The following is a 25,093-nucleotide window of genomic DNA, read 5'->3' as shown; positions in this document are numbered from 1 at the left end:
ATTCGCAACAATAAAACTTAGTAATTGAGATGTGCGCATCTTTCAAAGTCAATTACAATTACGTATACGTTAGCAAAGGAAAGGAAATAAAATACGAGAAAAAAAAAGTGCAAAAAAAATTAAATGCTAGTGCACATGGCCAACGATTTCCACTCATGCCCGTTAATAATGCAAATGGAAAATGAGAAAAGAAAATTGAAATGAGGAAACAACAACAACTACAAAAAGAAGAAGCAGCAGCTAAGAGACGCTGCCTTGGCGCCTTCAGTAAATGAAGCAATGAACTAAAGAGCTGATTTCATTTCATTTTCAATTTAACTTACGTTTTATTTGCATGTTGTCTGCTCACAAAAAACGAAAATATAGTAGCCTGTGGGCGTGGCTGCAGCCATATTGCACTTTTTACTTTAATATACATACACAAATATTTTTTTTCAAGCGCTTGCAGCGGCGCTCTCAGATTCTTGTGCAATGCATCTATAAATTTTTAACTGCAAAGCGCTTGAATGCAATTACTTTTCAATTTTTTTTATGCTGCGCTTTCTTTCTCATTTTTACTGCTGCTGCTGCCTTTAACAGTTGCCCTTTATGTGTGTGTGTGTGTGTGTGTTTGAGTTGCACGCGAAAATTGCTTATTTCAACATTGAAGTTTTTTTGTAAAAGTTCGCCTTGTCTACGTTTCGTTAGATTTAAAACAAAAAATAAAAAAGCAAAAGCTTGCCATAATTTTTAGCAAGCGGCGCAGCTCTAACACTTTCTTTGCTTTCTTTAAGTTTTATTTGTATAAGAAATTGACATGCGAAAAAAGAAAAGAAAGGTACGCAAACTATGTTATGCTGCTAAAAAGTCTGCCTAAATCTAATAGATTACAGCGCTAAGTTGTAAGCTTAGCTTAAGCTGCAACTTCCTTTTTAGCTATAAAAAGTGCATAAATTTGTTAGCAATATTTTGACTATATTGTTTAAATTTTCGAGCGTCTGGCGCTGCTGCCTGATCATTAATGAAATATTTTTGCAGCTGCTTAACGGCTTAGCGCCTTGCACCCTTTTGCCAGTAAGGACATGCAATTGCTTGTCAGCTGTAGCTTGGGATATGTGGAAAGTACATTGGTACACGCGAGCGTTTAATCTCTTTTTATATAGCGCAGAGCGTAGTGATTTCTTTTTTAAATTGGCCAGCAGCAATACACAGTTGGATTAACAAACGGATTAAGAATGAACTTTATGGCAAGGGCAGACAGATTAGAGAATGAATTGTTTTTTATGGCGGCAAGCACAAGTCAACTCACAGGTATAGCCCAGCGGGCATGCAGGTAAAAAAAGGACAACAGGTAGTAGTAGCTGCGAGTTGAGTTGCGTTGAGTGTATAAAAAGCAGCGTTGGCTTGAGGCACAGCAGCAAACGCACAGCAAACTCAGTGGCAGCAACATCAATACAGCAAACACTTGAACATGTCAACCTATCAGCAACTGAACAAGCAGAGCAACAACCAGGAGCAGCAGCAGCAGCAACCTTTCAATGTGGGCTATCATCTGTTTTGGTATCGTCAGCAACTAACGCGTCGCAATGTGGAGTACATGCGTCTATCTAAAGCCAAGTACTTCATTACGGAAACGCTGCTGGCCAAGACGGTGCGCAACTTGAAGGCTTGCTCCATGGACGAGCTGAGGACAGTGAACAATCAGATTGTGTTTAAGCACAAGCTCAAGCATCAGATATATCGACTGCGCAAGCTACAATCTCTGGGTATTAAGAACGCCAATCCGCACATGCAGAGCACTGAACTGTAAAGTGTTCCAGCGCTTAGCCTGCAGCTTAGCTCTAAGCAGCAGCAGCAGTTTAAAATATATATATATATAGCTTTTAAGTAGCGGGTACTGCATTAAATTTAAACAAATAAACAAACTGTAATAGAAAATTGAACAGCGTGTTGCACTAATTGAGTTCTCTAACATTTTGACACATGTCACATGAAAGTCGCTAAGCTGCCAAGCTATGTTGCATGCCCCCACCTCACCCTCTCTGAGCTCTACTAATTTATGCACAATTTATGCGCGAACTTTTGCATTGATTTTCTCGTTTTTTTGAGTTCGACTTTGCTGCTGACCTGTCAGTTGATTGTTTGACAACTTTTCGATATGTAGACATCACAATATGCGCATTGACAGCTGTGTGTGTGTTAAATGTTGCATGTGTGAGTATGCGGTTTTGGGTGTGTGGGCGTGGCACTTTTTTATACAATGCATTTAATTGCACATAATTTTGAACAAAGTGCTTTACGCTTAACTTAACGCCAACATCATTGTTTTCACTTAAATAATATTAATAAATTGCGCCAGCAGCAGCAGCAGCAGCAGCGACTGTGAAATTATTAATAAATGTGGCAACTATAAATAAAATGTGCAGCCAGCACAATTTTTTATGAATTTGTTGACACACTAAATACTCTAGCAAATTAACTAACGTGCATACGACTAGAGCAGCAACATACTAATTAAAATGCTATAAATAAATAATTAAATTTTAATTTATAAATATTTCGTTAGCGTACTCAAACATTTGCCAAAAAGTGTTGTAAAAATGTGCAAACAATACATTAAAAAATGCTTTAGTGTGTGCATGGCCATTTAACAGTCACACACACACACACGCACACTTTGTCAATTTGTTCATTACATATGCTTGCAATTATGCAATTTGCAAAACTCTCAAAAGTATGCTATGAAAATTGATGCACACAGTAGAAATTTTCCACTCAATCAATTTCTTTGCCCAATGTCAAACGCATACAAACAAACGTTACACATATGTTAATTTTACATATAATTTAAGCATTTGCTTAATCGTTCAAGCTTCCTGCAACTGCATTTAAAATTGAAAATATGTTAGCAACCACACACAAAAGATAAATTGCAATAAATCTTGAGCCTTGAGTCTTTATTTTCAGCAGAGAGACAGCTGCGTCTTGTTTTAGCAACGCAGTCGATTAGTGCGCTTCATTATGAACATCATTTTCATTATGTTTATTATGAGTAGTAGTAAGCGCTGCCTCAGCAGTCTGGTGGGCTGCTTGGTCTCAAGTTAATGCAATAAATAAATTTCCAACTGCACCGTTGGGCATGTTTAGTCGCTTGAAAGGCGCCCGGCCCGAGCCGAGCCGTTGCCCCGTTGCATAAGAACAAGTTGTGCTGTTTATCTTGGCCCCGTTTTTTAAGCTGGCTTTGTTTGCCAGGACGCCGCCGCTGCCGCCGCTGCCTGTTTTCTTACACAAAAACTTGTGAACCGCTGGCCGCACTGTTGGCTGGTTGCTTAGTTGCTGCTAGACTGGCCCGGTTGCCTGGTTTTGGCCTGCTTGGCCGACTGCTCTAATGAGTTTACAAAAAGTTTGTTGCTTTAACAAATGCGCAGGGCGCAGGGGCAGGCTCGTTGCCCAGGCCCTGTGTCCTCGCCTCAGCATGTTATACAAATTGCTCAGCAGCGCCGCTCTGTGTAGAGCTCAGCAAAACTGTCATCAACGTGTCTGCCACTGTGGCTCAACGTGTGGTGTAGCTGCTGCTGCTGGGGCTAAGACTATCATTTATTTGTTTATACTTTATTTGCAGTTGTGCCCAGCCCAGCGCAGCGCATTGTTGTTGCTGCTGCTGTTGCCTTTACGTAACGAAAGTTTTTGCATTTATGTGCAGCACAGAATATGCATTTTAATTAGTTTAGCAAAAGTTGCAAACTAACACAGCCAAACACCCACTGTCAGTCAGTTTGGTGAGTCAAGGCGCGCTGAGCTTGGCTGGCTGCTGGTTAATTGCACAAATTTAATGGCCTAGCTGATGTTGCTGCCGTTTGCATTTGTCACAGTCGCTTTAATATTTGCCCATGTGTCTGTCTGTCTGTCTGTCTGTCTGTGGAATTACTTGACAAACTTTTGCCTATGAGGCAGCAGTTGCAAGCAAAACTTGTTAACATTATACAAAAGCAGCAAATTCAATTAGTGCAACTCCCTGCCACAGCTTTAAGTTGCAAGTTGTTGGCGCTATAAATCCAGCGTCGCTTAGGGCCTAAACATAAATTATGTTATAAACTGTTGACAAACATTTGGTCAACTTGGTTGGAAAATAAGCAAACTCATTTGTATTTTCAATAAATTAAATGCAATAGTCAATAGACTGCCTGTCAGCACTGCCAGCCACTTCATCTTCATCTGCCACATCTGTGTGTGCTGTTGCTGCCACTGACATGTGGCAACTTCTATAGCTGCTTGGTCTGCAGCTTAAACAATTTTTGCTAGTGCATAATTTAGAAAATGAAAATTGTCAATTGCAACTACGTCGCGTATACTTGATACAGCGCTTAGCGCTGCTAATTGCTTGCGTAAGCTGCTTATGAACAAGATCAAGCGTATATAGCGTATTTGTTCTAATTACATTTTGAATTGACAAATGATTAGTTAGCTGCAACTTTAACCTGCAGTCACTTAATTAGCTCGGCGCTCGGTATTAAGCCACCAAATGCGGCTCAGTGCGGTGCAGCTTAGCGTTAACTACTTTTTTATATATCAGACTCGATAGTTCAAGCGCAGGCTAGACAATGGCAAGAGGAAAAAAAGTTTTTAGCGCTTTTGCAACTTTTGTGCGCCGCGCAAAGTCGAAAAAGTTTGCACTGTTGCTGCTGCTGCCTTTGCCTAAACTGATTTATAATGACAAATTGCATTTGGCGTAAGTGCAGCAGAATATAAAGAATGAAAAAGAAACGTGCGAAAATCTTAAGCCATTTCCTCGGCGCCAATAGAGCGTGAAAAATTATGATGCGCGCGCTCAACTGTAAAAGCCAAACTGACTTAGAGAGCTGCACGGACAAAAAGCGGCTTAACTCTAAATTTATTTGCTATGCTAATTGCATAGCAGCTAATTTATTTATGTTTATAGCAATTAATGCGCTAAGCTTGAGCTAAAGCTGTGGCGTGCGTATACTTAATTTTGATAGCATAGCTCAAATTTCACTCAGCGCCATTGCAACGCTTTTGTTTGACATTTGGCTCGCGGGCAACCTTTGTTGTGACACAGTGCCTGCTAAAAATGTGCGCACACAGCGATAGAGCAAAAAATGACACGTTTTTAATTTTACTTCACACCTACACAGACAGACAGACAGACACAGCGCCAGCGCCAGATAGATATAAGAAAAACTTGGCAACAAGCAGCTAGCAACATGTAATCAAAACTGCAAGAGCAACAGTCACAACAACAGCAGCAACAATGCCTTTGGGTGCCAACTAGCAGCAGCAGCAGCAGCAGCAGCAGCAGCAGCAAACGCAATGGCAGGCGAACAAGAGAAAAATTAGATTTATCACGAGTGGTTGCCGGAAAAATTGTCAACATTTATCAACATTTTTCAACGCTGCGCGCGCGTTGGCTCGCTCGACATGCAGCGACGTGTTTTGGCCAGCATTTGAGCCAAGCCAAGGCACAACACAGTGACAATAACTAGAACAACAGCAGCAGCAGCAACAGCAACAACAATAGTGCTAACGGTAAACTAAGCTTAGAGCCAAGACCCCCACGACAAACTAAAAGTTGTTGTTGTTGTTGTTGTTGTAGACACGGTCAGGCGATTGTATTGCAGCGCATTTTGATTAATATCCGCAAACGGCCCGCAGGATGCAAGCGGCAAGCTCAGCGCTCAAGATGAACTTGCTTGTTGCAAGTAATGCAGCAACAGCAGCAGCAGCAGCAACAACAGTAACTTAAGCTTGCCTTCGCTTGATTGTAAAAAGTGCGCACGATGACAACAAAAATTTACTCGCCCAAAATGAAAACAAAGTTGAACTTGCTTGGTGAGCTGGTCAGCAGCAGCAGCAGCAGCAGCAGTAATGCCACTCAGCAGTTGCACCCTTGCCCCCTTTTTTAGCCCTCTATTCATCTATCTCCCAGCAGCAGCAGCTGAGCTCGAGGTACAGAGAACTTTCACGACAGTCGTCGCCTCAAAGCAAAAGTGGCAGGCGGCAAGCTGAGTGCGCTCTCATATTCTGTTTTATTTGATTTTGTGTAAGCGTGCCACAGCTTTCTTTTGTGTGGGTGGGCAGCGGGTGAAAATTATAAAAAATTACGTAGGATTTGTCTACAAATTGGATTTAAACGTTGATTGTGTTGCCTTCATCCATTCCAAGTGAGCAGCAGGCTAAAAATAGTAATAGGCACAGCTGGCGATTAATTTGGCGCCTAAGCAAGTTTCCCAAAACATAAACGCGCTGCTGAATAATTTCGCTCAATTGTTGAATGAAATAAATATTTAAGCTATATATATATATGCTATAAACAAATTTTTGATATACCCAATCGAAGCGTCTGCGTCTGCACTTCGATATTAAATTTTTGGCTCATCTCTATTCTGTTTCTCTTTTGTTTGCATTTTAAAAGGCAACTGTTTGGCTGGCCCAAACCTCTTTTCGGCTAATCTCGGCTATTAGTCAACACAAAGCGGCCGCGCATTGTGTTTGTGCAACAGTCAAATTTAGGCAAGCGGCAAGGCAAGCAGCACGAGCAGCACTTCATTTACTACTAGAGCTAGGCACACATAATCGCATTTTAAACTTTTTCAATAATAAACTTTTGCTAAACGGATTTCCCGCTGGACGGCGCTTTAATAAATTTTCTATTATGCTATATCTAGTTTTATTTTTATTACAGCCTGGCTGGGCACACAAACTACATCAAAGCCATTAATTTAAATTGGGGATTATGAGCACAGCGGCAACAACAGCAGCAGCAACAACTACAACAACAACACTGAGGTAAGCTTTGTTTTCAACTAAAGTTGAGCAGTTTGCTAAAATTTTCTTCTTGTTTGCAGCACATGTATGACAAATCAAAGAAGAGCTGGAGTCAGCGGCTCAAGCTTAGCAGCGACAGCAAACACGCAACTATAGCCACAGTTGCCGGCATGCAGGCGATGCAGCTGCAACAGCTGCAGCAGCAGCAGCAACATCACCAGCAGCAGCATCAGCAGCACTTGCTGCAGCAGCATCATCATCATCACTTGCAACATTTAGCGTATCAGCTGCCGCCGCCGCCAGCTGCACCACCGCCTGGCTATGAGTTCTTGCCCAGCGCGTTGTCGCGCTCCATGAAGTACGCAGAGCCCTGGATCTATGGCACTGTGCGTGGCATACCCGCGCGCCACTCCTACGGCTATGGCCATCCGCATGCAGCGGCCATTTTCGCTGCAGAGAACGGGGGCGAGCATCAGGGCCAGGCCACCGCGCTGGCAATTGTGATCTGTTCGTGCGTGGAGTATTTGAACGGCACCAAACGTGATGTGAAGAAGGCGAGCGTGTGCAAGAAGTGCAAAGGCTCGCGCCTGCCGCTGGCCACAATTGGCGCGGGCGGCACGTTGCGTCTGCCAGCGCCAGCAGCTGCCAGTGCCGCCACGTCGCTGAGGCAGCGACCCATGGCAGCCACGATGCGTGTAGTAAGCGCCAGCAAAAAGTCACGTCCGACGATTTTGGATCCACAAAAGGATCCCTACGACCTGATGCGACGCACGCGTTTGCTATCGCCCGAGCCCAGCGCCGAATCGAGCACAACAGCCGGCGCTAAGGATGCCAAGTCACGTCCAGCAGCTAACACAGCCAGCAACATGCAACGCGGACGCAGTCGCACGCGTGCGCCAGCGCCAGCGCCTGCAGTGAAGCAGCCAAGCAGCAAAGCAGCAACGCCCACGCCCGAGCCCGCCGACTGTTGGCTGATGGAGGACAACGAGTCGCTGCTGCAGTGCAGCGGTTTGGTTAGCAGCAGCAGCGGCAGCAACTCACGTCGCTCCATACTGCGCTGCAATGTGAATCCTTACGAGCTGATCTCAGTCGAAAGCGCTAAGCAGACGACAGCCAAGGCTAAAGCCAAAGCCAAAGCTACCAACGATGATGATGACTTTGATGTGGCCGATGCGCAGCTGGCGGAGGACGAGCCGCTTGAGGATGCAAGCGCATTTTACAACAACAACAAAGTGGCTGCAATTGCAGGCCAGCGCATTAGCCTTGGACGCGAGGAGCAGCAACATAGCGAACTTACTGACAGCAGCGATAACTATGAGCGCATTGTTATTGCAGTGGAGACAGCAACACCCACGCCAGCAACGGCAACAGCTAAGCCTATGCCACGCAGCAAGAAATGCATTGAGCCGCTAAATCTAACGCCTGCAACTGCAACTGTTGCTGCTGTCGATGGTGCAGCAACTGTTGTTGCTGACTATACAATGCTCACTGTAACGCCCACAACACCGAGCATCAAATCCATACTGAAGCGTCCAACAACGCTGGAGTTGCCCGCTGCAAATTTACCAATTGCTGATAATGCAGCAACCACAGCAACAGCAGCCACACCGCTAACGCCTTCGGGCAATTCACAGTTCTATATACCAACGCCAACGGCATCAGCTGTCAGCACGCCCACGTCGGGGCTGGGGAGTGCACGCAAAAAAGTGCAATTTATGGTGGAGGATAAAATTATAGCCATTGCTGCTGCTGCGACGGCGACAACTGATGACAGCGATGATGTTGCTGCTGTAACTGAAGAGACAACAACAGCAGCAGTAACTGCCAACTATGAGTACTACGAACGCAAGCGCAATGCAGCCGCACAGCAGGAGTTGGCACAGCAGCAGCAACAAGAACAACAGCAACTGCCAACATTGTTAGCGCTTGCAACTGACGTTGATGATGAGCATAACTTTACAGCTTCCGTTCCAGCGGCAGAGACAACGACAACGACAACGACAACACTGTCCACGCATTATGAAGATGTGCTGCCGACTGTGCATCAAATATTTGACAATAGCAACGGCAGCAGCAGCAGCAGCAATTCGGCAACTGATGTTAGTCAAGTTGCAGCAATTTCGGCAAACTCCATAGCTGCTGATGCTGCTAGCGCCAAATTATTATTGTCGCCGCTGAGCTCGAGTCATGCTGGGTCAACAGCAACAACAACCCAAACAGGAGCAACCCAACCGCATGTGACTGCAAATGTTGTCAGCGCTTTAGCGTCGGGTAAGTACAAAACCAACACTAGACAAGCAAATGCCAGTTTTTATACCCAAACGTGCATAGATATATACATATATCTGTCTATATATGCGCATGCTATGCAACTTTTGCCTTTTGTTAGCTTTTAATTATGAGCGCAAAAATTCTATGAAAAGAATGCAATGTGTGCAGTTTTCAGAGTCTGGGCATTCTAACTATATAATTAGGTTTGCCCAACGCCAAAGTATTTATATAAATTTTAATTATAAAAAGAAAAGTACAAGTATTTAAAAATATAAAAATAATGGCACATTTTTTTTTTTAGTTACTTTTGCGCTCTTTGTCATGTCACGTCTAGAAACGTTGCAATTGTTTGCTAATTGCTCATCAGCATGCTGTGCATTACGTATACGCCACTTATGCATGCTTACATAGCGTTGTGTCTATTTAAACATTGTCAGTGGCTAGCGAGCGCTTTGAACAATTGAGAGTGAACGAATTTTTGGGCGCCTGCACCTGACGCAAGTTCAGTGGGTTAACACTATAATCAAGCTCTGAGCCCAGGCTAATGCGCAGTCATTGCCTTTTGACACACGCGCTGACATTTGCCACCCACTCACACACAACTGTCTGTCTGTCTGTGCACATGTTCGACTTCATTCAAAGCAAATTAACAGTCGACACAAAAAGTTTTCATTCAATTAAATTTTGACTGCGCCAATGGCAAACATTGCCAAGAAGAACTTTTGCCTCACACACAGTCTTTGTCGCGCCATTACACTGAACTACAAGTGCACAGTTTTAGTGTCGACTACTGCCACATTTTGTTGCACAGTGTGGCCAGGTCTTTAGCTATGCATGCGTGTGTGTTTTGTCTGGCATATCAAATGCTCTCTTGCTATTTCAGCTATGCCGCTAGACAAAGCGTAGGAGGCGCGCGCGCGTCTGAGTCAACTCGCCACACAATGGCAATGACTATGATTATGGGCTGCCTATTACTGCAACACACACACACACACACACAAAGGTGCTTTCGGTCGTGATCGTGGTCGTGGTGTGTGCCCACGTGTCTATGCTAGACAATTACAAAGTTGCTCCTTGGCACTCGCTGCTGCAATTTGTTGCATTGTTTGTCGCCAGCTCAGGCAGCAGCGGCAGCGGCCAAGAGTTAAGCACTTGGAACTTTTCAAACAATTTTTGATTTGATTTTGTGAAATGGGTCGCCTACGGTTTGCGTGCTCACACGAAGCCTTTAGCCACCTACACCAGCAACAACAACAACAACAACACCAACACCAACGTTTGTCAGGCGCAGCGCCTTGGCGCATGATTTATGTGGCACGTGTTGCATTTGCCAGACCAACAAATTTTAGAGTGAAAGGCATTAAACTGCTGGCAGCCGGCAAAAATGTAAATTTTTCGCCTACACTGCGCACTTTCTTTTGCTTTTATTAATATTTCATATTTGTCTTTGATAAGCAAAGCAATGGGCCGCAAATTTGGGGCAGGCTCGTTTATTTAAAGTCAAGCTAGGCTTAAATTTCAATACTCAATCAAAAGTCTGATTTATGACGCAAAATTCTTTGGCAATAATAAAAGTTTAATTTGCATATTTTTAAAGGGAAAAACTAACTGATCTGCCCCCGTTCATGTAATTCAAGCATTTCTCATATTTATTAATTTTTATATTCTGTATGGCACCAAATCAAAAGAAAATTGCAAAAATAGCTGCAGAAATTCCTTTGTGCCCCGTTGCTATTGAAATTTTCGGTTTGCAAATTTAAAATTTATTATTGTTAAGCTGAGAGAGCGAACTATAAAATACAATTTAAAAGGCCAAAAAGGGCGTGGCACACACAAAGTAAACGCGTTCGCTTTGCTTTTCTTTTTATGCACATTGCTCATAACGGAAGTGGAGCCTCATGTCTTCATGTACTTTGCATATTTACACTAATAGAAAATGTGCTTGGCAATTGAAAAAAAAATCAAGCGAGGACAACAACAAGGACATGACAAACTTGCTGCTGCTGCCGCTGCTCCTGTTTTATATGCTGCAATAAAAATTGCTGCTGCTGTTGTTGCAGGCAACGCAGGCCAAGGGGCAGTTTTTACGACTCAATGTTGTAGCTGCTGCTGTGGCTATTTTATTGTTGCTGTTGTTGCCATTGCTGCTGGGGCTAGTTGTCCAATTGCTGCGACAACATTTGCATACGTATGTGTGTGTGTCCTGGCCATGCCTCAAACTTAATATATCCTGTTTCCTGATTTTCATGACGTACTTTGAATTGCGCCGTAAGCGTTCTAAACTAAGCTGCTGCTGCCGAGCCCTGGGCACAAGCTGCTCACAATTTCTACGCTTATCTAGCTCTCTCTTTTGCTCTCTTGTTGTCCCACTCTAGTTGCACTTTTATGTTTGTGCCATTTTCTGCGTTTAAGTGCAGTTCTATGCAAGAGTATGCACCACCGCTGTGCCCAACATGCATATTTGTGTTAAAGCCAAACCAGAATAAGCAGCCACCACCCCTTCCACCCCCACCCCTTTCGCCCATTTTAGCTGCAACTTAATGCCATAAAATGTTCGTTTTGCCAGGCTAATGCATACAAATGCCTGATGCGCATTTTGCATTACAAAAACGTAGCATGTCGTGTCTCTGTCTCTGTCTCTGTCTCTGTCTATTTGAATCCGTCGTGCAGCTTTATAAAACATTTATGCGACTATCATAGTCAACTTGACATTCAAAAAATGCAAAAAAAAAATGATCACAGCAGCTGCAGCAAAATGTTTTTCGACAATTGTCAATAGAAAAAAGTACAGTTAAGCCGCCATATAATGAACTAAATACAAAGCGAGCAGCCACTTGACAAAGCGAGCGCAAACTTTGCTGACGCTTGCTCTTAGGCTTGACTGTATTTTGACATAATGTGCCACTTGGCATGCCAAATAAACAAAGCACAAGGTTTTTTGACGTTCAAGTCAAGTGTCGTACTACCTTGGCTAAAAATACAGAGAGAGCGAGAGAAAGAGAGAGCGAGTGACAGGCGTAGAGAGTGCTGAGGTCTTTAGAAGTCAAGCGTGGCAATTTATGCAAAAAACATATGCAAAACGCCAGGCAATTAGGCAAAGAGGCACACACACACACACACACATACACAGTGTTTGTGTTGGTGTGTGGCAGCCATTTTGTGGCACACTCTACTCGAGACATGGCATAAAGAAAACTAATTTGCAGGTGCGCCATTTTAATTCGACTTTCAACTAGCAAAAGAAAAGGCGACTTAAAGTTTCAAATGCCGCTTCAACTTTTCAACTCAACTCAACTTTTGTTGCTGTTGTTGTTGTGTCTGCTATCGATTTAGTTTGCAAAATAAATTAAATTTCTTTGTATTTTGAGTGTGTGGCAAGCCACAAAGTTTACAAGCATTGCAGATGAAGAAGATGTAAGCAGACAGCAGCAAGCAAGACAAATGCAACGGCCACTGCCACTGCCACTGAGCGAGAGAGCTCAACTGAGTGCCTGGCTGGGCATTAAAATATATCGACTGTCAGTGTCAATTTCTCACAGTGCATGTCACTGGCAGCAGCAGCAGCAGCAGCAGATGCTTAGCCAAAGTGGCACTACAAGCTACAAGTAAAATCTATCATGTGCATGCGGTTTGGCCAGAGTCGCAGTTCGGCTCGGCCTTAGTTGCAAAAAAAGGTAACACAAGTGTAAAAGTGCAGGACACACACACACAGTTGCAGTTGCAATTTAACTGATTGCCTTAAAATAGTAGTGGAAGTAAAATTTTTTATCGATTGTTGTTGCTGCTTATTGCTTTATAAATAGCATTTGTTTTACTGGGGTTTGTGTTTGTGGCTGCCACTCGAGAGAATTTTATGACAAAGCCAATGGCCAGCAAATCAAAAACCACAAACTATAAGCAACTCACTCTCCAGCATTGAGAACTGAGAGTCTCTAATGCGATAAAGTCTGAAGACGACTTGAGTCTGGGACTGGGCCAGGGCCTGGGCCTGGGCTTTGGCTTGTAATGAAACGTAACGAAACAAATCAAAGCCATGCGGCATACACAGCATGTTGCTGCTGCTGTTGCCATTGGAGAGCTGCAAGCAATGCATGCATATTATTTTCTTACTCTGTTTTTTTGTTGCTTTATTTCTTTTGCGGTTTTTTTTTTGCTTTTGATTGGCTGGCAATGTACGTGCTGAGGTTTGAGGTTACAGGAAGTGAACTCTCCTTTGGCTGCTGCTGTGTGTGAGAAACTCGCACAAGTTTGATTGCAAATAGTTATGGCATTGTTGCTGCAATTTGCAATAGCAACAGATTCTCTGCCTCTCTTCACAAATGACAACTAAACTTTATGCATACGCAGCAAAGCAATAACAAATTCATTTAATGCCAAAAAACGTCTCTCTGTCAGTCAGTTAGACAAGCATACAAAAGTGCGTAACGTCAGTCAGTCACTCAATCAGTTTGCCAGTTTGTCAGTTTGCTGCGGCGCATTGAGCTTGCCTTAATCTAAGCTATGTGCATACATTAACACATTTGCTGTCGTTGTTGCAACAGCTGCGACTGCTCTGCTTTTTTTTTATGTTAGCTTGCAACATGTTGCCTACCCCAGCAAGAACCTGTACTGTTGTCAAAAAGCAGCAGCAAACTAAACAAAAATTGTGTTGATTTTGTGCAAGTCGCTTTTAGCTTTAAATGCAGAGACAAACAATAGGCGGCGCACATTGCGTATGCTTTATAAAGCTTTACTTTAAATTGAGTACTGCTGCGCTCTAATTTGTATTTAAACTCTGCAAATTGAATGTGCATACCCTGCATACCCCATAAGCTTGCCCTAAGGTATATGCCCCCAAAAACTGTCAACAGCAAGCAATTTATGGCAGTTTATGCAACTGCAAAAAAAAGCAAAAAAAAACTCAAAATGCGGCAGCACAAAAATATTTTTGTATTGCATACAAAGCGGCGCCCTGACGCTGTCAATTTGCTCAAACAGTGCGTCACACACACACACACAAATGCTTGTTGCTGTTGCATAAAAACCTTAACGTTTGACAGCAATTGCAGCAGCGCACGCATTGTGCCTGAAAAATCAATTAACTACACTTTGAAGCGTTACGTGAGCTGCAGCTTCGACCGCAACGCCATCGCGCACTGTTGCTCCAACATATATACAATATATATCTTTGGCAAACTAATATTGAAATTCCCGACAAGAGCTGCTGGCGTAAATATTTAGTAAATCGGCTCAGTCAGCCCCAGCCCAGCCCCCACTGAGGTCGGTGCCAAAAAAAAAAAAACTGAACTGTATAAAATCAGTTTTGACATGATTTCCTTTCCTTTTTTTTTTTTGGCTTGGCTGGTTGGGGGTTTTTGTGTCGGGCAAAATAGCCATGACGTCGACAAGTGCACTTGACAGCACTCCAGCGAGAGCTGCGGCTGCGTAACGTGGGGGCGTGGCATCAGTAAATATTACAGCGCCAGACATGCAACCAGCCAGGCAGCCAGGCAGGCACAAAATAAAAGTGCGGAAAAATGTTGGCGCTGCGTTTATAAAAATGCAACTAGTTCTCCCTGGGTCCATGGCACCTTTTTGGGATTGAGGTTGCATGGCTGAGCAGCAGCCACACTTCAGTTGTAGCACAGAGTTGCTACAGAGTTATGAGCGGCTGTAGGCGTGGCAAAGTTTCGAACTTGTCTGCAATTTAGTATTAACTAGCAAAATTTTAATAGCTACAAATTCAATTCAGTAAGTTGCGCATTAATATGAAAGGCATGTGAATTGCTCTACTTTGCTTAATTGTGTCAGTTTGTTGATACACTTTGTGTTTTTAGGAGGTGATTTATACAAAAGCTTAAAGAAATATTCATCTAAGGCAAGCACATGAAATCGATGGGCGTAGATACATTTGCATTATTTTCATTTATTTTTAATTACTCATATAATAGCAAACAGTTTAATTGTAGTTATTAAATAATTGAAAATATATAAAATCACCCATTATTACTTTTTTACAAATTATTTAAATTAATTTTATGGCAATGAATTTTATGATTTTATTATAAAAGTTTTCAATTTGCGATTTAATGTACCAAAGCAACAGCTGTAGATTGCTTTAATTCTATTGACAAAGTGTATTTCATAGTCGATTGCGTCTCGCTTGTTTATCTTTCTCTTGTTCCATTTCATGGTTGCATGTTTTTAGAAAAAAAAAAATGTTTTTTATTTTTTTTGTTGTTGCTTGTATTTAGAAGAGTGCAAGCTGCAACTGTGGAAATAAATACAAAAACAGAATGCCAACAACAAGGGGTGCGGGGTGGAGGGTATGGGAAGACAAAAAATTATTTGCATTTTACCTGCATGTTGGCACGTGATTGCGGCCATGTTGTCGCCGCCTTCTAAGCTCCCAACGCGCTGCCAACTGTCATGGAGCTGAAGCGCTTCTCATTGCCTCGGCGTGCGCCCAATGCAATGCTCATGTATGCAGGCATTTCATTTAGTTGCGCCACGAGAGAGAGAGAGAGAGAGCGAGGGCTCAAAAATATTTGTCAAGCTGCTGCGCCGGATGCAAGATTAGTGCGGAGTGGGGTGGGGGCAACATTTGTGTAGGTGTTTAACAAACACACGGCAAGCGACAACGACGATTGCAGTTGCTGTTTAGAGGCGAGTGCACTTCACTTTAACAACAACAGCAACACTACAGCGGCAACAGCAACAGCACCTGCTGCAACAGCAACAACAACAACAACAGCAGCAACACTTTACTTTCCCTACTCTCTATAGTAGTGTCATGTGAGTCGAGGCTGAAATGTCAACAGTTTACATTGCGCCCATTTAGCGTGGGATTAAATGGGTTTTTGTAACTGCCGCGCGCTGACCTGCCACAGCGCAAGTTGCCACAAGCCGTCGCGCATGTTTGATGAAAATTAGAAAGCACCAAACTCTGTCGGCAACTTCAAGTCACAAAAATATAAATAAATGCGCGCTCTTATCTGATTTGTGGGCTCACAGTTCAGTTCAAAGCAAAGGCTCGAGCAAAAGTTGATGAAGTGCCTGAAAGCTTCTGCTGGGCGTTCGGCTGGCTCGTTCGTCACTTGACACCAGCGACAACGTTTGACAACGTTTTTAATTCAATGCGACTTTTATATTACGCATACGTAGCGTGAGCCCCCAAACGGCACAAAAAAGTCGAGTCGACTACAAATACAAAGCGGAAGTGGCAAACAAAACGTACACAAAGGCGAAAGGCGCAAAGGACTCGTTTGCCCATTACGCACGTGATTCATATGCCAGGGCCTGTAACAGCGCCTGTGCCTGCCCAGGTGTTGATAGGTGTGTGTGTCACAATAAATTTAGTAAAAGTGACAAATATTTTATGCTTAAGAATAATTGATGAAGTGGCTACAATGCCACAAGCAGTTGTACGACGGTCACGTCGTCAGTACACAAACTGTTTGAGTCTCGAGACGCTGTAGAGCAGTCAAAAGGGTTTGTCGGTTAAGCTAAAGCGGTTCACTTTAAACAAGAAGTGACGTCCGTTATATTTTTTAATATTTATGTTAAATTTATAAACGAAAGTTGAGTTTGTCTGTTAGTTTTGCTTGTACAGCGTGTTGTATTGTCTGCTACGCCCACTTGTATATTTCAGTGCTCTTGCTGGCAAATAATAAAGCGCTAAATCATAGCCACACACACACGCTTAGTACTTTTCATTGTGGTGTAGGTGGCGGCATTTCAAGCATTTTGTGTTGTCTGCAAATAAAAACAGGCGAAACGTTTTGCTGCCCAGGATTATGGCCAACTACATTACACAAGGGCAACTCCCTCGCAATTCCTTTCGCTGCTACCACTGACTGGAGCATATGAATGATGAGCGTCATTTAATCTTTGTCTATGCCCCGACAACAGCTACAAACGTTTGCGCTCGCTCACGCTCAGCTTGTCGCTCTCTCTTTCACTTTCTGTGATTGTTTGTTTGCCTGCTGCGCTTGACATGTCCTTAGGTTTGTTTGCACTGAAATTTAACGCGCCTCACACACACACACACACACATACTATATATATATATATTGTATAGTTATGCGCATACACGAATTTCTAAGCATGTGCTTTTGGCCTCGCAGGCAGCATTTGGCTTTAAGTTATGTACTTGCTAATGGAAATCAACTGCCAAGCAAAATGACCTCGAGCCGTCTCTCAGATCAATCTGTACACACACACACACACACAGCCCAATGCTGTGCTGTGTATGCCCAGCAGCTGAAGAGTTTCCGACACCAATTATGCAAACTTGTCAAGTGTGCAAACATTCAAGATTAATTGAGAAATTCAATATGTCGCAGCATTTGCCAAAATAGTCTCTGGCCTTAGTCTAAAAGTCTTTCTTTATTAATTTATGCATACAAATCAATTAGGCGCATATGTTTAGGCAGCGTCACGGCTACGTAAAATTTTAAAGGCCAAGAGGCCAACAAGCCAGCAAAAAATTGCTGTAGATTGTCTGCTGCGCAGCTTTTAACAAACAATTATGCGCCATGAATAAATTAGCAGTAGATGTAGATGCGTTGGCTCTGATCAATTTAGAACGCGCTGCCGTCGCCATAATAACATTTAAAATTCAAATGCAGCGTTAGATAAAAAGAATAAGCTACAGGCCAAGGCGCACATATGCCTCAGCTACAGCTACAGGCTGCGGCATAGACGTTACGTATACGTTATTTTTTAGTATGCATGCGAAATTAATTGTACGTTTTGAATTTGAATTGTGTGAAAATTGTTAAGCGAGCCCCAAACTAAGTTCTCTTGCTTTTTGCCGTGTGGGTTTGTTTGTTAGCCTAGGCAACAACATCAAGTTGTTGAAGCTTAAGTTGCTTGTAACTGTTGTGGCTGTTGCTGTTGTTGTTGCTGCTATTTCCTTAGAACAGTTAAGCATACGGCTGCGTCAGCTAAAAGTTGCTGCGGTGCTTTTGGCCAGCAAAAGTTGCCACTTGCACCACTTGCTACAGCAATTGTCTCCACTAAAAGGCACGCCCAACGCTTGTTGGTATTGTGCTACACACAAAGTTCTGCACACACACATACACACACACACACACACAGCGCAAATTAATTGCTGCTGTTTTCGGCGCTTATTTGTCTTTGAAATTTGTTTCTTGAACGGCAACATGACTGCCTGCCTGGCTGCGTTGCTTCGTGCTTAGACCACTTGGGCATTTAATTCGTTGTTGTTGTCTTGCCTATTTGCTATTTAAATTTAATTTGCATTACTTAAAGAATTTAAAAAAAAAAAGCAAAAATTTCTCATGCGAAGTATGCCAGCAAGGAATGTCATACAAACTCAACAACAACAACAACCAGCCCCCAACCCACCCCACTCTAGACGGTCACTTGCCGCTTTGAGCAGCTTTTCTGCTTGAACATTTTTATTTACTTGCGGCCTAGCAAATTCTCTGTTTATTTTTCGACCAACTTTTTACAGCTGTCCCTTGTAGTTAAATTTTTCTTACTTTATATTTTGTTTAAGTTGCTTAAATTGTGTGCTCAATGTGCTGAGCAAATGATACTAAACTCTCTCATGCACTTCGAAGCTCAGTTCGTTTCGGGGGCGAGCGCAATAAAATGCTGACCCAACATTACGCATACGCACCATTGCCCACATAGTCGACACACAAATTGCATATTAGCACGAAAATCAATTTACATTCCTAAACTGATTTTCTCTGACCAGTACCCAGTCCTAGTGCTGCATATGTAACGTGTCCTGCGAATGCACACGGGAAATTATTAAATTAAAATTATGTTTGCTGCATGCAATGCTCGCTTCCTTCACGGCGTGCGCCAATTAAATTCTCTAACGCGCGACACTCCATAGCAGACAAGCACACACACACACGCACGCAGACACTTTATTTTAACGCCGTTTTTAACCCACTGTGTGTATGTTAAAAACTGTGATTTTCTTAATAAAGCTGTGCATAGTTTACTATATGGCCAAGCATAAAAGCCAAAGTGTCGAAGTTTGCATGCCAAGTGCACATTCCGCATAGTTCAATCGACTATAAAGTTAGTCAAGCTGTTTTTTATGCACATTTTTTTAAGCGCACATCAGCACACATCAGTCAATTGTTGTTTGCTTCTTAATGAATTAAAATGAATGAGAGCTGCTTAAATTACTCAGCTGGCAACTTAAGGCAAAAGCAACAACAATGCAGCACATAATATAAATACATATATATGCCATATGCTATACAGTTTATTATTTAATAATATTGAGGCTTTGTAGGGTTAAGCAGCGTATTGGTCAGCAGCGCTGAAAGACTTTGCCTAGTTTTTCAGCGCTGGCAAAGCGCGAGTTGCTTGTGGCAGGTGCTTGGCCTTTGGCTGCCACACACATGCGGGTGCGTCGGTCGCTTTCACTTTTAGTATGTTGCCCTGGCATTGGCGCTCGCTCACGTTGGCGGCCATTTAAGCCTTAAGCAGGCCACTTAGTGCCACACAGACATAAATCTGTGCGCCAAATCCGAGCAATTAAATGCATCGTAATTTAGCCCAGGCAACGGTAACGGGAGATGGTGACTGGGACGCTCTTTAGTGCGCAATTAAGACTGAAGTACTCGTACGCAACAAAAGCCAGGACCTCACACACACACACACACACACACGTGTAATAAGCTGTGTGTGTGAGCGAACGTACTTGCGCCATTTTGTTACGGCTTGCCACGCTCCACAATTTCTTATTAATTGACATGAATTTATGTATTTGCGACGCGTTATTGTTGCTGAGCGAGCGCGCGCGCCAAAGAAATTAAAAAATATAAACAGACAGCACAATAGCAAACCCCCCCCCCACCCCTGGCACGCAGTTTTATAGCACTCGGCAATTAGAGCTGTAGCTGGAGTTTGCTGTCTTGTAATAATTTGTATGCTGCTCTTTTTTGCTGCTTTCTGGATATTAAACATGTTTTGTTGCCCCAAAAGCAATTGCGCGTTGCGCTTGAGTTACAATCGGGGCATTCGTTTTTTTATTATTTTCATGTAGAAGACAACGGTACTTGCGGCTGGACAACAACAACAGTTTGGCTAAGCGCTAGGGCTAATGTCTGTCTGCCAACTTGCTTGTTGTTATGGCTATAAGCGGATGTTGGCTATTAGCGCCAACATTAAATAATTGCCAGCATTAGCAGCGAAGAACATGCAGGCAACACTCCCTGCCCTGCCTTTTAGCTAATTGTTGAAAAATTTAAGTGGCAGCATTAAATGTAATTTAATAAACTGCAAGCAGCTTGCAAACCAATTGCTAAGGTGCTAAGCACACACACACACACACACACATGTAGTGGGCAGCGCATACTCTATATATCAGAGAAAATGGGCTAAACATTTTGTAAACTTTGCTTGTTTTGCTAAAAATTTCGGAGAAAAACTAAGCACAAATTTTGTTTGAATTTCATAGCACAATCATGTAAATATAGTTTACTATAAAAATTAACTTCTGTCTCTCTCTCTCTCTCTCTCTCTCTCTCTGTGTGCACACCACAAATGTTGCAGCCACAGACTGTAAAACATTTTGTTAGTTAACAGTTGCTGCAGTTAAACCAGAAAATAAAATTAATTAAACAATATTTATTTGTTTGCCATCAAAAGCGTATTACAGCAAAGTTATCTATGGACTGCACAAATTGCAAACAATTAAAACTCAACAGAGTTAACAACATTTAGTAGCATTTAGCTGCATTTAATTGTTGCCAATATGCATGCAAACTGGGCTAAAACAGTAGCCAGCCATAGATTGTGTAAATTACACATAATTGAGAGAGTGCGCCAGAACTATTAGAGCTTTAAGCCTGGCTTAAACCATTTTTTGTGGCAGGCAGTACTCGAAACTCAAAAGTTGTTGTTGTTGTTGTTGTTGTTGTTTTAGCGCTTGGCAGCTAAAGAGAGCAAAAAAATTATCGTAAAAGAATTTTACCTGAGCTACGTGACTGCTGAACTTAATATCCGTTTGTCATAAGCGTTTCTAATGCACACACATACACAAACTGCACTTAGCACACACACACACACACACACACACATACGCACGCACACAGTTACTTTCTGCTAACTCGCACGTACAGCAGCTGGCAAAACTTGAAAGCAGGAAGCGCTGTTGTCTGCACGGCCATTGTAAACTTTGCTATGCGCGCTCTGAAGACAAGAGACGACACAAAATGAAAAAATACAAAAGCCAACGACATTTTTGCAGCTAAATTAAGTATTTTTAGTATTTTTACTAGTTGTGTGCACAAACTGCTTTTGGTTGTTGTTGTGCCAAATATGCTGCAAGTAGATTTCTATAAGGTTGGAGCCATTGCTGCTGCTGCTTTAATTGCATTTGCACTTTACCTTTTGCAGTTGCTGCTGTTTTTAAATTTTAAATAATGCAATGGCAGCTAACAAAGGAAAGTCTGTTGAGCAGTAAGAAAAAGAAAAAAGCTAAGCAAATTGTACAGTTGTACATATAAGTATATCCACTCAATTGTTGAATTTCATCGTTGCAAAGCGAATTCACCAATGCTAGTTATTAAAAATCTTTAGCTCTGCCTTTTTGAATTCTAGATTATCGTTTTAGAATTGAATTTATTACTGATTTCACAAGCAATTGGTAACAATTGTTGAATTTTGTTAGTGATTTCCACTAACGCCAGCTATTTAAAAGTTGTAGCTTATGTCAAAAGGCATTTTTGTATTCTAGATTATCCTTTTAGAATTGATTTGGTGAATTTATTAGTGATTTCACTAGCAATTGTTAAATTTTGTTAGTGATTTCATCAATTCATTTAATATGTTATCATACAACTGCTCTTTGAATTCCAGACTTTCGTTTTAGAATTGAATTAATTCATTTTTTTATTGATTTCACTAGCAATTCGTAGCAATTGTCGAATTTTGTTAGTGATTTCATCAATTCACCAACGCTAGCTATTAAAAAATTATAAATGTTATCATACAAGTCCTTTTTGAATGCTACGTTATTGATTTAGCACTAAATTGTATTGCTGAATTAATGATTGGTGTGTATATCAACAATGATGTGTACTTCTCGTTGGTGAATCAGTTTTTCACCAGTGAGACGCACTGTAGGCCAAATTATAGTGCGTATTTATTTTTCATACATATGCTGCTTGCATTTATCAACTCGCTTTTAATTTTGAGCAAAATTCATGCATTTTGGCTTTACTCGGAATTTATCTGCTGCTCAAAGCTTTGCACATTTTTAATAAAATTTTACTGTGAATTGCAAATTGAACAAAATCACATCAATATTGTTGTTAGAGCAGCGTTTTGCACAATTAATTAAAAAGTGTTTTAAAAAATTCGCATTTTCAATAAACTAAAGCAGGTAAAACTGCAGAGAATATTTAAGCTCGATAAATTATTGAGCCAAGCTGGCTGTAAGCAGCAAGTTTGGCAATATGTTTGGCATTTTTATGGCTGCTTTTGGCGCTAGCACACACAGCTGTTAATAGCTAAAAGTACTAAAGGCAATGCTAAAATATATAGAGAGCTTAAATAGATATTTTCAATGCGGCAAGGGGCTCGTATATAAACTGTTTTCAATACCATTGGAGTTTTCATAACGCTGCTGCGCTGTAAGTGAATTTGGTGCGCTCTGCTCTGCTTTGCTGCTTTATGCGCAAGTTTCTTGCAGGGCAGGCGGCCATTAAAAGCAAAGTATAGAAGAAGTTAGCGCAGATTTTTACTGACCACCACGGCGAGGAATAAAAGAAAGGCAGCAACAATTTTCCAACACATTTGGCGTTGCCCAGTTGCTGCTTTTGCATTGTTGTGTATTTCATTTCGCTCTCGCTCGTTGCTGTTGCTTTTGTCGCTGTCCCTAGGCAAATAAATACAGCGCTGATAAAAGATTTTCAACGCATCTTATGCTTGGCGCTGTTGGCGCATTTGCAATATGCTTGCGCACAAAAGGTCTGTGGGCCAGTTGCAACAGTGGCAAGACAATGGACGCGCCAGCAGGAAATGAAGCACGTGCCACAACAAACTGAGTTGCTGTTACACTTACCTCACGTTGCTGCTGCTGCTGCTGCATTTGGGCATTGTTTGCTGCTGTCAAAATGAAACTCAAATCAACTCGTGCATTTCTAATGCGAATTTATATGTTTTTATGCCAAGGCATTTCTCATCAAACAACAAACTACAAACGAACGAGCGAACGAGAGAACATCTTCTGGCTTTTACGAGCTACTACTCGCCCCCATTCGCCCAACGCCATTTGCTTTATTGAAATGAGTCCAAAACAATGTTTGTATTGTAAGCACACAATATTATTATTGCCAAGTTTGGACTCGGACAACAGCAACTCCAAAGCTCAATCGCAATACCAATCTCAAAGCTCTCAATCCCTGCAGAGAGAATCACGGACTAGTCTCTAGTAGCGAGTCAGTTTGTCAGCTTGTCAGCAGAAAAGTTGAGTGTATTTCGGGGCGTTGCAGCTGCTGCTGCTGCTGCTGCTTTTGTTACTCATTTATTTTGATTTGTTTACCATTGCGATTTATATTTTCTTTCGTTTTCGCTTGTTGTTGTGCCAGCCCGAAAAACTAGTGAAAAGAGCGCAATAAAATTAAGCTTGGATTTATTGACCCATTTCAGTTTGACTGCTGCCACGCCCACTTTGCGTTGCCCCACCGTTGATTTCGCTGCGCATTTTACTGTTCGTTGCTCGCTTTTGTGCAACAACTAAATTAAAATGTTCTACTAATCCAGACAAGTTACGCTTTTAATTACTTTTTCTTCTCAAATGCACACAGACATGATTGTAATGGGCCACGCCTACCCAGCCAGCGCCAGCCAGCCAGCCGCCCCTTGCCCATGCCAACTGTCAGTACTGGGCTCAATTCAATTCGATTTAGTCTCACTCGCTTTATCTGCCTGCCGCTCTGCATTTACTATTTGCCTGTTATAATAACATGGCTATAAAGTTTTCTATTTATTTTTGTTTGCACACAAACATAGTTTTGATTTTTAACTTGCGCAAACTGCTGTGAAATTCAAAATTTAAGTTTTTGTTGCATGCAATTTAATTGAAATTTAAATCCAAATATATATATTACTTACAAATATTATGGTTGCCAGCAATAATTGTATTTTTAGCTAGAAAAAGATAATATGAAATCAAGCATACGCCACGTGTGCTGTACATTGCCTGCAACCTTAAGCAATTACTGGCTTTAGCTGAAAAGTCAGCCTACATTAAGCATACGCCCTGTAGTTTCATGTAATTACTTACTCATCAAAGCAGTCCATACAAATGGTGCAGAGACAATGCGAACTGCTGCATACATTGGCTGTTGTTTAAATCTTGATTTGGCAGCAGCAGCAGCCTGTCAAAAAGTCTATGCCAGCTGCCAAATCAACTCGAGTATTCAATAGCAGTTGCTACATTGCGACAAAGAGCGTTAATTAAATATTTTTTAACAACAGCAACAAAATCTCATTAAGAGCTGTAGCCGTTGCGCGCTAAGCAGCTGGCATTTAGTTTGGGCCAAAGCGTAATAGTAAATAGATAAAAGTAGCAGCGCGCATTTCAAACTAAAATCTCATGCTGCCTTTTTTCGTTGCTTTGTCTTGGTTAGCATTGTTTCAATTTGGGTTTTGTTTAAGCGATTGTAATTGTAGTCAACGCGTTGCTGTTTTTATTGCAATTTGTCGCTATTTTTTGGTGAATGCGATTAGCGCAGACAAAGCCAAAGCCAAGTGAAGCGCATGCAGCCAGTCGATCGATGCGAAATTGCAATTGAAATTCAAGTGTGCAGCCACAATTAATTAATTTAAACTAAGGTGCTCGCTCGCTCTCGCTCTTTGTGCCGCAATTTCGGGTTCAGAGTGCAGCTGCTTTGAGCAGCTCGAATCTCCACTTTGATGACACTCATTACCATAAAAACCCAAAAGGTACTTTGCTCTCTCTCTGACTCTCTTCGGTGTGTCATAAAAGCAGCTCACTTTTCACACTCATTAAAATGTACGAGCGCTTGGCTGTGATAAGCAGGGACAGCATCACATCAAGGACACATCATTGCCT

The 25,093-nt window shown here is 42.0% G+C and overlaps 2 protein-coding genes across 2 annotated transcripts in view; both read left to right on the top strand.

Annotated features, from left to right (window-relative positions):
• LOC108600374 (AF4/FMR2 family member 4) overlaps positions 1-25,093 on the top strand; it is a 35,580-nt gene that overhangs the window by 2,807 nt on the left and 7,680 nt on the right. The window contains exons 2-3 of the mRNA XM_017987912.1: positions 6,680-6,783; positions 6,843-9,033. Coding sequence (XP_017843401.1) covers positions 6,846-9,033 — 2,188 coding nt within the window. The 5' untranslated portion in view covers positions 6,680-6,783; positions 6,843-6,845. The remainder of the gene's footprint in view (positions 1-6,679; positions 6,784-6,842; positions 9,034-25,093) is intronic.
• On the top strand, positions 1,307-1,789 carry LOC108597946. The gene is made up of 2 exons (XM_017984562.1): positions 1,307-1,312; positions 1,493-1,789. Exons 1-2 carry the CDS (start codon positions 1,307-1,309, stop codon positions 1,787-1,789), a joined length of 303 nt encoding a protein of 100 aa, XP_017840051.1.

This window comes from Drosophila busckii, chromosome 3L (genome assembly GCF_011750605.1).
Source record: "Drosophila busckii strain San Diego stock center, stock number 13000-0081.31 chromosome 3L, ASM1175060v1, whole genome shotgun sequence".
NCBI lineage: Eukaryota > Metazoa > Arthropoda > Insecta > Diptera > Drosophilidae > Drosophila > Drosophila busckii.
This window is presented reverse-complemented; position numbering and strand designations above follow the sequence as displayed.